Source organism: Formica exsecta, unplaced genomic scaffold, assembly GCF_003651465.1.
Source record: "Formica exsecta isolate Colony F162 unplaced genomic scaffold, ASM365146v1 scaffold21, whole genome shotgun sequence".
Classification (NCBI taxonomy): Eukaryota; Metazoa; Arthropoda; class Insecta; order Hymenoptera; family Formicidae; genus Formica; species Formica exsecta.
Window position 1 is genome coordinate 575750 of NW_021849398.1, and position 13862 is coordinate 589611.

General features: G+C 31.1%; 2 protein-coding genes across 7 annotated transcripts; one reads left to right on the forward strand and one right to left on the reverse strand.

Annotated features, from left to right (window-relative positions):
• Positions 1–404: 404 nt before the first annotated feature.
• Positions 405–2992, forward strand: LOC115234994 (protein Peter pan). The gene is made up of 6 exons (XM_029806464.1): positions 405–419; positions 646–926; positions 1015–1225; positions 1288–1614; positions 1718–2051; positions 2143–2992. Exons 1-6 carry the CDS (start codon positions 405–407, stop codon positions 2229–2231), a joined length of 1257 nt encoding a protein of 418 aa, XP_029662324.1. The 3' UTR covers positions 2232–2992.
• LOC115234989 (kinesin-related protein 4-like) lies at positions 2714–12794 on the reverse strand. 6 transcript variants are annotated; one of them, XM_029806457.1, is made up of 11 exons: positions 12721–12791; positions 12473–12648; positions 11392–11626; positions 10873–11107; positions 10386–10717; positions 10173–10290; positions 9693–9996; positions 9372–9603; positions 3527–9272; positions 3245–3415; positions 2714–2888 (listed from the first exon to the last, which is right to left on the reverse strand). In XM_029806457.1, the coding sequence occupies exons 2-11, from the start codon at positions 12624–12626 to the stop codon at positions 2751–2753; spliced, it is 7665 nt and encodes a 2554-aa protein (XP_029662317.1). In that variant the 5' UTR covers positions 12627–12648; positions 12721–12791; the 3' UTR covers positions 2714–2750. The 6 variants fall into 6 exon arrangements, with proteins under 6 accessions (XP_029662317.1, XP_029662315.1, XP_029662316.1 ...); XM_029806455.1 differs by having other exon boundaries at positions 12731–12770; XM_029806456.1 differs by lacking the exons at positions 12473–12648; positions 12721–12791 and adding exons at positions 12000–12175; positions 12248–12284.
• Between the last annotated feature and the right edge of the window lie 1068 nt (positions 12795–13862).

Below are 13862 nucleotides of genomic sequence, written 5' to 3' on the forward strand. Positions count from 1 at the left end.
TTATACATTTATATTAATTATGATTATAAGTTTGACAAATAACAAAAATATGCCTTTTTACGATCCATTTTTTCTTTTTTTTTTTTTTTTTTATTAAAGAGTGTCAATTCAATTTGAAGAAGTTATATAGCACCCATAATAGCAAAATAGCATAATAGAAATAGAGTACCACGTCTTTCTCATAAGACGCTTTTTCTAGCTAGTATAGTAGCGCCACCTGGATCCATTTTAGAGCCGGCGAAACTACATGGCCAGAATCACTTTTCGGTGCCGCGGTAAAACAGTTGGTTGGTGCATGTCCGTGCTAGATTCATTATTATGGATCAAAAACGGTGTGGTGCGTGGGGCTATACAACTTTTTCAAATTGAATTGACACTCTAATCCAAAAAAAGAAGAAGAGAAAATGGGTCGTAAAAAGGTATATTTTCGTTATTTGTCAAACTTATAATCATAATTAATATAAATTTATAATTTAATTATGTTCACAATAAAAACGTTATATAATATAAACGTTATTGAACATTTGTGTATAGGTTATGTATCTAACAATAACCATGTGATCAAAAAAATAATTTGTTGATGTAGAGGTTAATATATTCAGAATAGTTTAGAATTTTTTTTATTAACACATAATTTTTATATAGGGTCGTTGCGTTAAGCGAAATAAGCAAATAAACGTGGGGGAAAAGGAAGAGTTAGTGCAAGCACCTCATTCCTTCGTATTTCATCGTGGCTTGCCAGGAGAACACATTGTGGAGCTTACTAAAGATTTTCGCAGAGTTATGGAACCCTTTACAGCTTCATCCTTAAAGATTCGGAAGAAAAACACTATTAAAGACTTTGTCTCTGTTGCGGGCATTTTTCATATCAGTCACATATGTATATTTACAAAAACGGAGCTAGGAATGTATCTCAAGCTTTGCAGGTATTGTATTTATCTTTTATAAATTTTATTGATAATTTTCTAGAGCTATGATTATTCAAAACAATATAACTATTAATTATTGTTATAGAGTGCCTAGAGGGCCCACTCTTACTTTTAAAATACAAAGTTTTTCCCTGGCACGAGATGTAATATCTATGTTAAAGAAACAAATGGTATATGAAGAGGCCTATAAAAATGCTCCATTGGTGATTTTAAATAATTTTAGTGGGGAAGGCATGCAATTAAAACTTATAGCCTCTACATTCCAAAACATGTTTCCAACCATAAATTTAACAACTGTAAGTATTGTAAAATATAATTAAAATCAAGAAAACAGTTTATTTGACAAATATTCTTACAGATTAATTTGAGCACGATTCGTCGTTGTGTATGTTTAAATTACAATACAACATCGAAAACCATCGACTTTAGACATTATGCGATCAAGGTTGTACCTACAGGTTTATCAAGAGGTGTTAAGAAATTAGTACAAGCAAAAATACCAAATTTATCTAAATGTCAAGATATCTCGGACTTTTTAACAAAACCGACCATGTCTGAAAGTGAAGCAGAAGATGATGAAACTAGTCATGTTACCTTATCACAAAAATTATCTTCAAGGGGGAATCATACTAATTCTAAGAGCGCGATTAGATTATACGAATTGGGACCAAGAATAACTCTACAGGTTAAAGAATTAATCAAAGCTAATATTACAATAAATTTGTATAGATATTTACCCCATGTTTTTGAACACACACACATTAACCCTTTTGTTAAATATATTTTAGTTGATCAAAGTAGAAAATGGACTTCTCGATGGTGAAATACTTTTCCATGAGTTTATACATAAAACAGAAGAAGAAAAACTTGCGATAAAGAAAATGAGGGAAAAGAAGCAAAAATTGAAGGAAAAAAGAAAAAGAATACAAGAAGAGAATAAAAGGAAGAAGGAAATACAAAAAGAAGAACACAAAGAGAAATCGTTCAAGGGAATTCAGAAAAAAAGGGAAAGTGACATGTTGTTACAAAAAATTGCAAAGGAATCTACCGCAGAGAGTAAATTGGAAAAAGATGATGATGTGCAGTATTATCGTGAAGAAGTAGGAGAAGAACCTGATAAAGGTAAATATGTATTGAATGCTAATATTTTGTAAATAAGTTAAAAATATTTAACTCAATTGTAATGTAATAACATTTAATTTTTTTATTTCAGATCTGTTTCAAACAAAAATTGGTACAAAGAGACCACATAAGCATATGTTAAAATATAAATCAAAGAAAGTAAAATTTGAGAAGTCGTAGTATAAAATTAAATATTTGTGAACTATAATAATTAACAATACATTACTGTTACTTTTTAAATTATGTACGTACATGTAATAAGTGGTCATAATTTTTGTATATCCTTTCATACATCCTATATCTTAGTCAAGTTAAATTTAATTATTTTATATCACAGATATCATATTATCTTCAAAAATGTAAAATTGGTAAAAAAAATATAATATTGTTTTATATAAAATCGAAGTGTTATATTGTCATATAAAGTATAAAATATAATTAATCAATTTCATATATCTATTACAAAAATATATCAATATTATGTCCTATAATTAAAGATGTAATATTTACATTTACACATTTTATATACTTTTATAAACTCTATCTTACAGTACAAACTTTAAGTTCCAATTATTGTTTTATTAAAACAATATAAATAAACTAAAAAATATACTATTTCAATTAGATAATACTAATACTATTTCAATAAAAGAGAAATTTTGTCAAATATATGACGATATAAGATACGAGTTCTCGTAATCATGAATTTGTGAATTGCAACAATTTTTCGTACTCCGCTATTTGCTTTTCAAGCTCCTTTATGGTTTTCGATCGAGAACGACATACTTCCTTCATGAACTGTTTTTCCTTTTCTAATTTTGTTATTCTTATTTCATCCTGCGTAAAAAAATCATATTACGTAAAACAATATAAAAGTTATGACAATAATATAGTGATAGTCAATAGAACTTTAACAACGAAATAAAATCAAAAACATTCTACAATTATGTATATATTTCTTTATGTTTATTTTATAATATTCACATGTCTATGCTATTGACTGTTTTAGCTCTCTAAGACACTGACATATAGGACTAGTTTACACCGATATACTTTAATGCGTATTAAGTATTACACTGGCCAATCATAGCCATTCTCTAAAGTCTTCCTCTAAAGAATGGAATGGTTGTGATTGATCGGTATAATATTTAGTACGTATTAAAGTATATCGGTATAAATTAAGCTATACTTACTTCGATTATACCACTGCTCGTACCGCAAAATCGCAATGTATTATTTGGCATTGTTTGACATATCTGATCTCTTCTATTTATAAGTCTCTGTTTGCATACCTCGCATTCTTTTGCGCTTGTACGCAGCATGGCAATCTGAAGTCGTTTAATCTCTGCTTTAAGTTCGCTATTCTGTACAAAAGAAAAATAGTACAATTTATAAAGCAAATTACGATCGAATCTATATAGTTTATAATATAATCAAAATAATAGTTATATAATAATTGAAATATAATTTAATACCTTATTTTTATGTGCCGATAGATGCTCCTGCAATTCTTTACACTTGGCCTGATAAGGGAAAGTTCCGCTCCGTATTTGCAGCTCCAATGTCGCGATCTTTCCGTTTTTCGATACAACCTCCATTTGCAATTCACGTATCTTATTTTTCAATATCGTACAACTACAATCATCATTGTGAGATTGGACTCTCTCGGAGGATACATCTGTTTTCAACACGGATTGCGATTGAAGATCTTGAATTTTATTCTCGAGAGTTTTAATCTTATCTCGTAACTCGTCACCTTCGATGCGACATGACCAAAGCTGGTCTTCAAGCTTCGCATTTTCAGCATCGTGCTGACCAATAACTTTAGCCAACTCGTCCGATTCTTGATCAAGTTCCGTATTCTTTTCGGTTAATTCCTTCATCTTGCTAATATAATCCTTGATTTCTCTGTTCTTTTGATCCAATTCAACTTTTATCGCTTCTAATTCTAAAGCAATTTTGTTTTTCTCCTGTAGTAAAGTATCATACTTTTCGCAAGTTGCATATGTATCGTTATATTTGAACCTATGTGATGACAATATCTCTCTTAATTCTTGATTATCCTTACACGCAGCATCATATTGACTGTTTAGAGTAATCAATTGCTTCATCAATTCAGCTTTGGCATCTTGTAGCTCTGTTATCCGATTACTAGCACCATCCAAATTATTTCGCAAAGATCTATTCAAGTCCTTCAATTCTTCCATTTGTTCCTCCGCTTGAATCTTACTCGTACTATTTCTGATTCTTTTCTCTAATGTAATGCACTTATGTTGCACTGTCGCATAATCGTCCCTCAAGGTATTTATTTCTTCCGTCAAAGCAGCGTTCTTCTTATTTAATTCGGCTATTTGTTTGTTCAATTCGATACTCTTTAATTCCTCGAAATTTAATTTATCTTTAATCGCATCTATCTCTTTCTTGTTTTCCATCTTCAGTGTCTCAATCTCCATTCTATATTGCTCTACATTGACTTTTCGTTCGCCGATTTGTTGTTTCAGGAAGGTATTCTCCGACACAATTGTATCCAGCCTAGCTTTATATTCTGTAAGATCGTCGCATTTAGTTTTTAAAAGTTCCGTAATTTCCGCGACACGCAAGTTTTTCTTTTCCAATTCACAATTTAGTTCGTTGTAAATTTCTGTGAGTTGTGCCAATTCGATCTGCATTTTATGTATAATTTGATTACTTTTCATTAATTCGTTGTTTTTCAGATCGATAATATTCTTCAATTGCTCTTGATTAGCTTCGAGCCCTTCGATGTTGCCTGTCAATTCCATATTTTTCGTTTTTAACGATTCTATTGTACATGCGAGATCTTCTATTCGTTTAGTATACGTTTCTTTCTCCGATCTCAACTTTATCTGAAATTCGGCTTCTTTATTCCTGATTGTTTCTTGCGCTTGTCTCTCCCGTTGTTGAGCAATATTAATGACTTCTTCATTCTCCGTGTCCATCTTGGAATATTTATTAAATTCAATTTGTAAATTATTGAGATCCATCTCGAGCAGACTAATCTTTTCTTTCAATGTATCTCGGTCGCGATTATTATCTCCTAAAAGCTGCTCCAAACGCGCAACCTCTTTTTGCAATCCATCAGACACAGCTTCTCGTTGGGACAAATCTCCTTGAAGTTTTTCTATCTCACTCTCCAATTCTTTGGCCCACAATGTTGTACGTTTCTCTGCGTCCACGCTCTGTCGTTTATCATCCTCAAGTTTTTGCTTCTCTTTATTAAAGTTATCTCGCATAGTCTTTACTATCTCTTCTTCTTTTACTAAGATTGTTTGTAAAAATATCTGAAACAGCTCATCCGCCGATTTATCCAGAAATTCCTCAGCATCAAGTTTTGGTTTGAGAGACTTAATCTCTTTAATAATATTTTTGGAAATATTGTTTAATACATTCTTGAGCTTTTTATTATCGTCGACTAACGTCTTATCTTGGTGAGATTTGGATTGATACTCGTTTCTCATCGTCTCAAATTTATTTTCTATGTCGCGCAGCTTAATCAATTCCTGTTTTAAATAATCGTTTTCGGAAGTGTATTTGTTTATTTTTTCATTTAATTCTGTAAATCTATTTTCCGATTCTTTACAATAATTAGCAAATTTTTGAGAGATAGTTGCTTTAGAATTAGTCAATTCTACATTCATTGATTTTAACGATTCCAGTTTCTTCTCATACTCTTGCTCCAAAAGATTGTTGCTGTTAAAGTTTTCTTTCTCTCTTTTTGTTAAATCCAACTCTTGTTGTAAACAGGAGAGACTTTGGCGTAATTCGTTTATTGTTCGTTCTTTTTCCGTTTTATCTACTTTCAGGAATTCTACATCAGTTTCAACAACGAGTTTTGCATCTTCAATTTCTTTACATTTCACTGAAAATTCCTGCAACTTTTTGGTCATATCTCTTGCCTCATTTTCAAGGATGTCTGTTTTTTCTAAATACAACAATTCATTTTCTGACATCTTTTGCAGTAATTTTTCATTAACAATTTTCAACGTTTTAATTTCATCCAGTAGAGAGTCTTTTTCATTAATAAATTTGCTAAGATTTTTTTTTAACCTCGCAGTTTCTTCCTTTATTTTCTCAAAGTCATTTTGCAAATGGTTTATATCTTTTGCCATATTTTCTAGTCTCGTAGTTTTGCTTGGAGATTTCTTAACGCTAGTATTCATATTATAAACTTTATTCGGCGACGAATCCGTAACACTGCTATTTTGTAATTCTTCGATTTCATTACATTTTTCTTTATACAAATCTGATAATTTATCATGATTCTCTTCCAAAATTTGTAATTTGTTATGTAGAGATTGAAGTTTTTCTTCAACATGACTAACATTCATATTTTCCAGAAAACTAGCATTAAGAGATGAATTACATATGCTTATATTTATGTCCTCCTTAGCTTTTAAAATAAGCGAATCGCTTTTTGCAAACTCACGTTTAAACTTTCTTTGCGAATCCTCTAGTCTGTGAGTGAGAGCCTTCACTTCGAGTTTCAGCATTCTTTGATTTTCAGTCATTTCCTGCAGATGGGCACACTGAGTACAAGCACCTAATTTTAGATCGCTGAGCTTTCTATTCAAAAGCTTAAGACGATTAACTTCTTCTTGCAAATGTGAGATTTTTGCTTCAACATTGTCATCTTTTATAGATATATCCATTGTATCGTTCATCGTTAAAGAGTTATTAAATGTGGATAATTGCAAAGTATTATTGCAAGAATTGATTTTTCGCTCATTATCCAAATCTTCCATGGTCTCCATTAACTGATTAGATATTTTCGATTTCTCTTTGGTTAACATTTTTATATTAGCTTTCAGTTCTACTAGTTCGGTTTTCAACAAAGTATTTTCCATTCTCAATTGTTCTTTATTATCATTACCAATGTCTTTGTCATGTTGTTCCAATAATAATAATTCTAGTTTATTTTTTAAAATATCGCATTCTTCTTTTAATCCATCATTCTCTTCGATTTTATCCATTAGATCAGTTGAAAGTTCATTGTTTTCAGTTGTCAAATATTTATGTTTTGCTATAAGATCAGTTAATTCATCCTTGTACGTACAATCATGTTCATACAAAAGTGATTTACTCTCTTTTAACATTTCAATCTCTTTCATTGTATTTGTAACATTAGATAATAATTCTGTATTTTTTGCTGTAAGTGCGCTGATTTGTTCTTCATATCTAAGAATTATCTGCTCTTCGTTTGAGTTCACTTCGGGCATCCTCGAGCGTAAGATATCCATTTGTTCGTTGAGAATTGCCAAATTATTCTGTAACTCAAGTTTTTCATCTATTATCTTTGAGTTTCGCGCATAAAGTTCGTCAATCGTTTGTTGAAATTGAGTAGACGATTTTTCGGCACATTCTTTTTCTGCTGACAATTTATTCGCTAAATCACTATTCTCTGTTGTTAATAAATAAATAGTTTCGTGTAAGTTTCCTATATCTGCCTTCAAACTTTGCACATCGTGTTTTATTTCTAATTCTCGAGTTTTTAAAACGAGATCTGATGATAATTTAGCACTATCGTCTAAGGATATCCTTGTAGTGGACAAATCCTCCATAACTTTCAAAGAATGACCACTGTTGCTTAAGTCACCGTTGCTTAAATCATGATCTGATACCGATCTTGCTAATGCTTGTTCTTTCAAGCATACATTCTCTTTCTGTATATCTTGAATGAAATCCTGTAAATCATTTATGCGACTTTTTAAATGATTAATTTCATTATCGTTTTTTTTCAAGTCCTCAATACATTTCTTTTGCTCGTCAATGATTTTCTGTGCTTCTATCTGTTGTACATTTAATTCCACCTTCATTGAGTTATTATATAACTCTGTTTCTTTCAATTTTTCTTGCAATTCGGAAATAATATATTTTTCATCTAGACTATCAGGCTCGCATATGTTTATTTCGTATTTATTTAAATTATTTTTCAATGAACTGTTCATTAATTCTGTTTCTTTCAATTCAGCAACTATTCCTTCAATTTCATTTTTTTCAATTGCAAGATCTTCAACTTGTTTCTCTAAATCATCTGTCTTTTGTTGTACACGTAATTCTTGTTGATTTTTCATTGAACTATTCATTAATTCCATCTCTTTCAATTTATCTCTTAGTTCGCCATTGATTCGTTCAGATTCCATTTTTTCCTTTACAACATTCTGCATTTGTTTTTCTAAGTGTAATTTATGTGCACCTTGTTGATGTTCATTATTCTTATCTTCCACTGTATTATTTCTTATTTCTGCTTCCATTAATTGCTCTTCCAGTTCACCAATGGTAAGTTTAAATTCATTGTTCTTGGAAACAAGTTGTTCAATCTGCTTCTCTTGATTTTGAAATTTCTGAATTTCAATTTGTTGTTCATTTAATTTATCCTGCATGGATAAATTGACTTTTTCCGCTTCTTTCAATTTATTTCGCATTTCAAAAATGGTATGTTCGAATACATTTTTTTCAGATATAAAACTATTGATGCGTTCTTCTAGATCTTGAAAATGTTGTTGCTGCTCGTCCAATTTATCTTTCATTGAGTTCTTGCATAACTCTGTTTCTGTTAACTTATTTTGAAGGTCTGTTATTTTATGTTGCAATTCATTATTTTTGAATGCCATAGTGGTAATTTGATTTTCCAATTCTACTTGCTGCATATTATCATTTTGTAACAAAGGTTGTTCAAGTGAGCTTTCTAATTTTACATTCTGTACTGCTAATTTGTCTTCTAATATAATCTTGCATTGTTCAGCTTCATTAAGCTTTTTTCGTAATTCGGAAGCGACATGTTCGTACCCGTCTTTTTCAGCTGTAAGAAGAGCTATCTGTTTTTGTAATTCTGGAATGTTTTGCATCTCTATTTCTTGTACAGACAATTGTGCGATTTTCTTTTCTAAATCTGGTATCCTTTGTAATTCTGCTGCTTGCATATTTAATTTATCTTCTGCCGAAATGTAACGCGATTCAGCAGCAGTTAATTTTTGACGATTTTCAGATGCTATATGTTCATAACTTTCCTTATCAGATGCTATAATTTCCATCTGCTTTTCTAACATTGAAATTTTTGCAAGATATTCTTTAATCTTGGAAGAATAATCTTCAATAAATAGTTGCTTCTCTAAGGTTGTAAACTCTTGAAGTTGTAAATATTCTTCTGTCAAGATGCAAAATCTGTTCTGTAAAGTCTTCTTTGGTGTATCAGGAGACAGATTACTATTTATAAATAACAGGAGAGAGAGAACGATTAAAAAAACTAATTATGAACTAAATATATATTAAATAAACAAATTAATTGTTCCATATTATTATTACCCTTCAGTTTGTATGGACACATCAGTTTTCTCAGATGAGATGTCACGATCGTTATAATTCATAGGCGGCGATTTATAAATAATTACATCATCTGTAAATTTCACATGATTTCGCTTTCGATATATAGTAAAGGTATCTTCATCGCTTTCCATTTCTTCCTCACAATCCACTTCATTATTTATAATGTCCAGCTCAAAATCAGCAAGAGCTATGGGATGAGATGGGTGCAATGCTGTAAGAATATACATAAATAGTTTTAACTTAAATTTTCAACTTTTTAAAGCATTTTGTTTGAATCATATAAAAGTTAACAAAACCTACATATATCCACAACATCAGCCATCTTTCTGCTATACAATTTCAAAGGTGATATCTCTTTGATTGGTGACAAATTCGTGCATATTTGAAATGGATTTTCCTGTTTTGTTCTGGCAGAGCCACCCCAAGTCTGTCTTCTTTTTTCTTTATGCTTGAATGATTCAGTGTTGTTGCAATTATCACCATGAACTATTCGAGTTTGCAATAATCTAATACGTTCTTTCAGACACTTATTAGCATGATCTTTTTCTTGCATTTTAGATTCCATTTCTTGAAAATCAGTCGATCGAGTTTGTTCTTTCATTCTCTGAAGAAATAAATTTGTGATTACGTATAAGTTAATAGATCTTTTATCATTTTGTAATGTGTATAAGGAATGACTTATATATCTAAAATTTGTTGAGAAATATCAACATATTTCTACATCTTTTATATAATAAAGTAATGAAAGATTTTTAGATATTTATAATAATATACACTCACCTCTATTTCTGCATGTAATTTATCAATTTGTTTTGCGTAACGTTTTAAAAGTACACCATCTGACATAACTTCGTTCAGTTCAGGCTTATTTCTTATATTTCGAGCTCTAGACGCGAATCTATACATTAAAATTAAATATATTTGACATTGCACAAAATATGCTATACTTATGTTACAAGTCATTTAAGAAACAAAAACACTAAAAATACTAACGACAATGTGCATTGAGTTTCGTCGAAAGCAGCTGGCGTCACTGCGCATATTATCGCAGTCATTGCATTGCCACCCAAAGATGCTTGTAGTAGCCTCGTTAGTTTGCTATCTCGAAAATTTATATACTTTTGACAGTCTTGCGACTCACTCAACTGCTTTATTACTAATGCCAATGTGGAAAGAGATAAATTAATATGGCGTCCCTCCTTAAAACGTTCTCCTGTAGCTCCTGTTTGCCGTGCTCTCTCTGAACCAGCAAGATCTACCATATTTAATTGCGATACTTGTATTGCATCATCTGAGCCGGCACTAGCTTCTCGACTTTCGATTGTCTACGACAGCATATAATTTTTTTACAACTATTTTAAATTGACAATATGCATATACTACATAGATATAGATGTATATCATCTGACAATCTTAAAAAATTTTAGAGAAATTGTAAGAAATTAATTTAAAAAATTAAAGAGAAAATTGGCATTCTTACAATTCTGAATATTGTATGGCTCCTGCTACTTCGCTCATTCATGTTTGTTTCACCTATTCTTCTGTGTTTATTACCTTTATTCATCATGGACAAAACTTTCTCTGGACAATTTGTGACCTCTTCTTTACATTTCACAAATACTTGACCATTTATGTCTTCATGTATTTTTAGATCTATTGAGCTTTTACTTAAAAGATCATTGACTTTTTCATTATAAATCTCTAAGTAAGATACTCTAAAAAATTAAATAAAAAGTGCTATAATCTTTTCATAAAATATTTTTAATTCAGATTTTAAAAAATTATTCTTTTATCTTAATAAATATATCAAGGAAGCAGAATAGAGAGTTCAATATTAGAACAATTATCTGGTAAGTTAAAAATCAGGATCTCTCAGTCCTGCTGATTAAAATTTGAGTAAAGATGTTATTTTATTGTAATATAATATAACCTATAAAAATTAAAAAACTATCTCACTTTGAATAAGACTATAGCAGAAAAAAAGAAAACAAATCTCAACCTCAATAAAAACTCTCGTCCAGAAGTATTAGCTATAGCATCAAACATATATTCGACAGCCAAAGGTATTATGCCAAGTTCCTCTGGTGTGCCCATCATAGTATACGTTTTGCCAGAACTTGTCTGTCCATAAGCAAACACTGTGCCATTAAATCCACTTACAGCAGCGTCAACGATAGGCCTTACGATATTATTAAACACATCATTGTTACTGGCGTTTATGTCAAAAATATGATCTGCAAGATTAAATGGATCAATCTAAATAAGAGATGTGGCGAGTCTTTAATAAAGATAAAAACTGGTTTATCAAGTGCAAATTATAATTTCGACATGTTAATTGATAGATTAATACAACAGATGTTTTTCTTTATTGCATTCTATTCTACATTTCCTGCATCTAAAATGAAATAAATACATATTCGGATATTATAAAAAAAAAAAAAAAAAAAAAAAAACGGAAAAAGGAAATTGATGCAGAAAGTGCAACTAGAAAAAATCCAACCTGATACGTCGATACATCACGAGATTTTTTAGCAAATTATATCAAAATAAGTAAATGGGATATATATTTTGAACATATATTTCATATTTGCATTTGAAGTTTCGTACCAAACTGAAATCCACCGTCGCCTCGCTTCCTCAATTCTACATCGGTAGTCACAATGTTGTTTCCTTGAACCATCCATTGCATTGGCAAATTCTCGTCCTTCTCTCGCTTGATGAGCGGTCTAACTTTGATGGCCACTTTAATGCTGTCCGACATTGTGAATGATATCCTTAACAATCTAATGAAAAACACAGGTCTTACCGCCGCATTTGAACAACACGTACACTTGTTAACATACACATCAACGCACATGCACGCACAATATCATCGACTCGACGATCTTCGGTGGATATTATAAAAAAAAAAAAAAAAACGGAAAGATGAAAAACGGAAATTGATGCAGAAAGTGCAACTAGAAAAAATCCAACCTGATACGTCGATACATCACGAGATTTTTTAGCAAATTATATCAAAATAAGTAAATGGGATATATATTTTGAACATATATTTCATATTTGCATTTGAAGTTTCGTACCAAACTGAAATCCACCGTCGCCTCGCTTCCTCAATTCTACATCGGTAGTCACAATGTTGTTTCCTTGAACCATCCATTGCATTGGCAAATTCTCGTCCTTCTCTCGCTTGATGAGCGGTCTAACTTTGATGGCCACTTTAATGCTGTCCGACATTGTGAATGATATCCTTAACAATCTAATGAAAAACACAGGTCTTACCGCCGCATTTGAACAACACGTACACTTGTTAACATACACATCAACGCACATGCACGCACAATATCATCGACTCGACGATCTTCGGTGCGACGTGGGACACGTTGAACGCTCGTTAAACTTTGTTCAAATTCAAAACATGCCTTGCGCATGCGCGTCGGCCGTCCTCTGACTTGACAGCGGCAATAATCCGGAGAAACTTGCGCAGCCGCGTTGACGCGTATGCACCAATCATAGATCAGCATGTACACAGAAATCGGCCTGAACTGACCAATGACGCGTCTGATATTTGTAAAGGATTGTTGATTGCTGCCTTCATGCAAATCTTAATAGATTTGAAGCGCGTAGATGTAGTGCATTGCGGTCATTACAAATAATTATAATCTCGTGTGTTTTTTAGTTGAGTTTCGAAAATATATATCTCGGATACAAATTTTTCATTATTTCGATATGAAAAAAATCGTGTTATAAAACGAGAATAAATTTCTAGGATGTAACGGAAATAAGGCAATAAAGTGAAGCATCAATTACAGAGAGAGGAAATACAATTAAAACATGCGGATATGTGGTGAGTGATATTTAATTTCAAATATATAACTCAATAACATATATGTAACAATGATATTTTTAAGATTTACACGTATATATATGTCGTACTATATATATTTCTAAAAAAAATGTGAACGTGTGAATGTAAAATATAGAATTTGACGATATTACAATATATATGACAATTTTTATATATAATTCTAGAAGACCTAAAAAAAACTTTTTGCGTGAAAACACAATCGATATATAAATATTAATGACAATGGTTGGTTTATGAATTTGCATTATGTCCGATTAGAAATACAGATCTTTGTAAGAAGATCGCGCGCGCGCGCGACTTTTTTTCATTACAGATCGTATTACAAATAGCCAAACTAATTAAAAATTTTCTTGATAATCAGTTTTTGGTATAAAAATTTCCTTGCTTGATAAAACTTTGCATCGTAGAATGTACGAAGTATACATTAGAAATACAGATCTTTTTAAGAAGATCGCGCGCGCGACTTTTTTTCATTACAGATCGTATTACAAATAGCCAAACTAATTAAAAATTTTCTTGATAATCAGTTTTTGGTATAAAAATTTCCTTGCTTGATAAAACTTTGCATCGTAGAATGTACGAAGTATAAATAATATTTCTTTAAT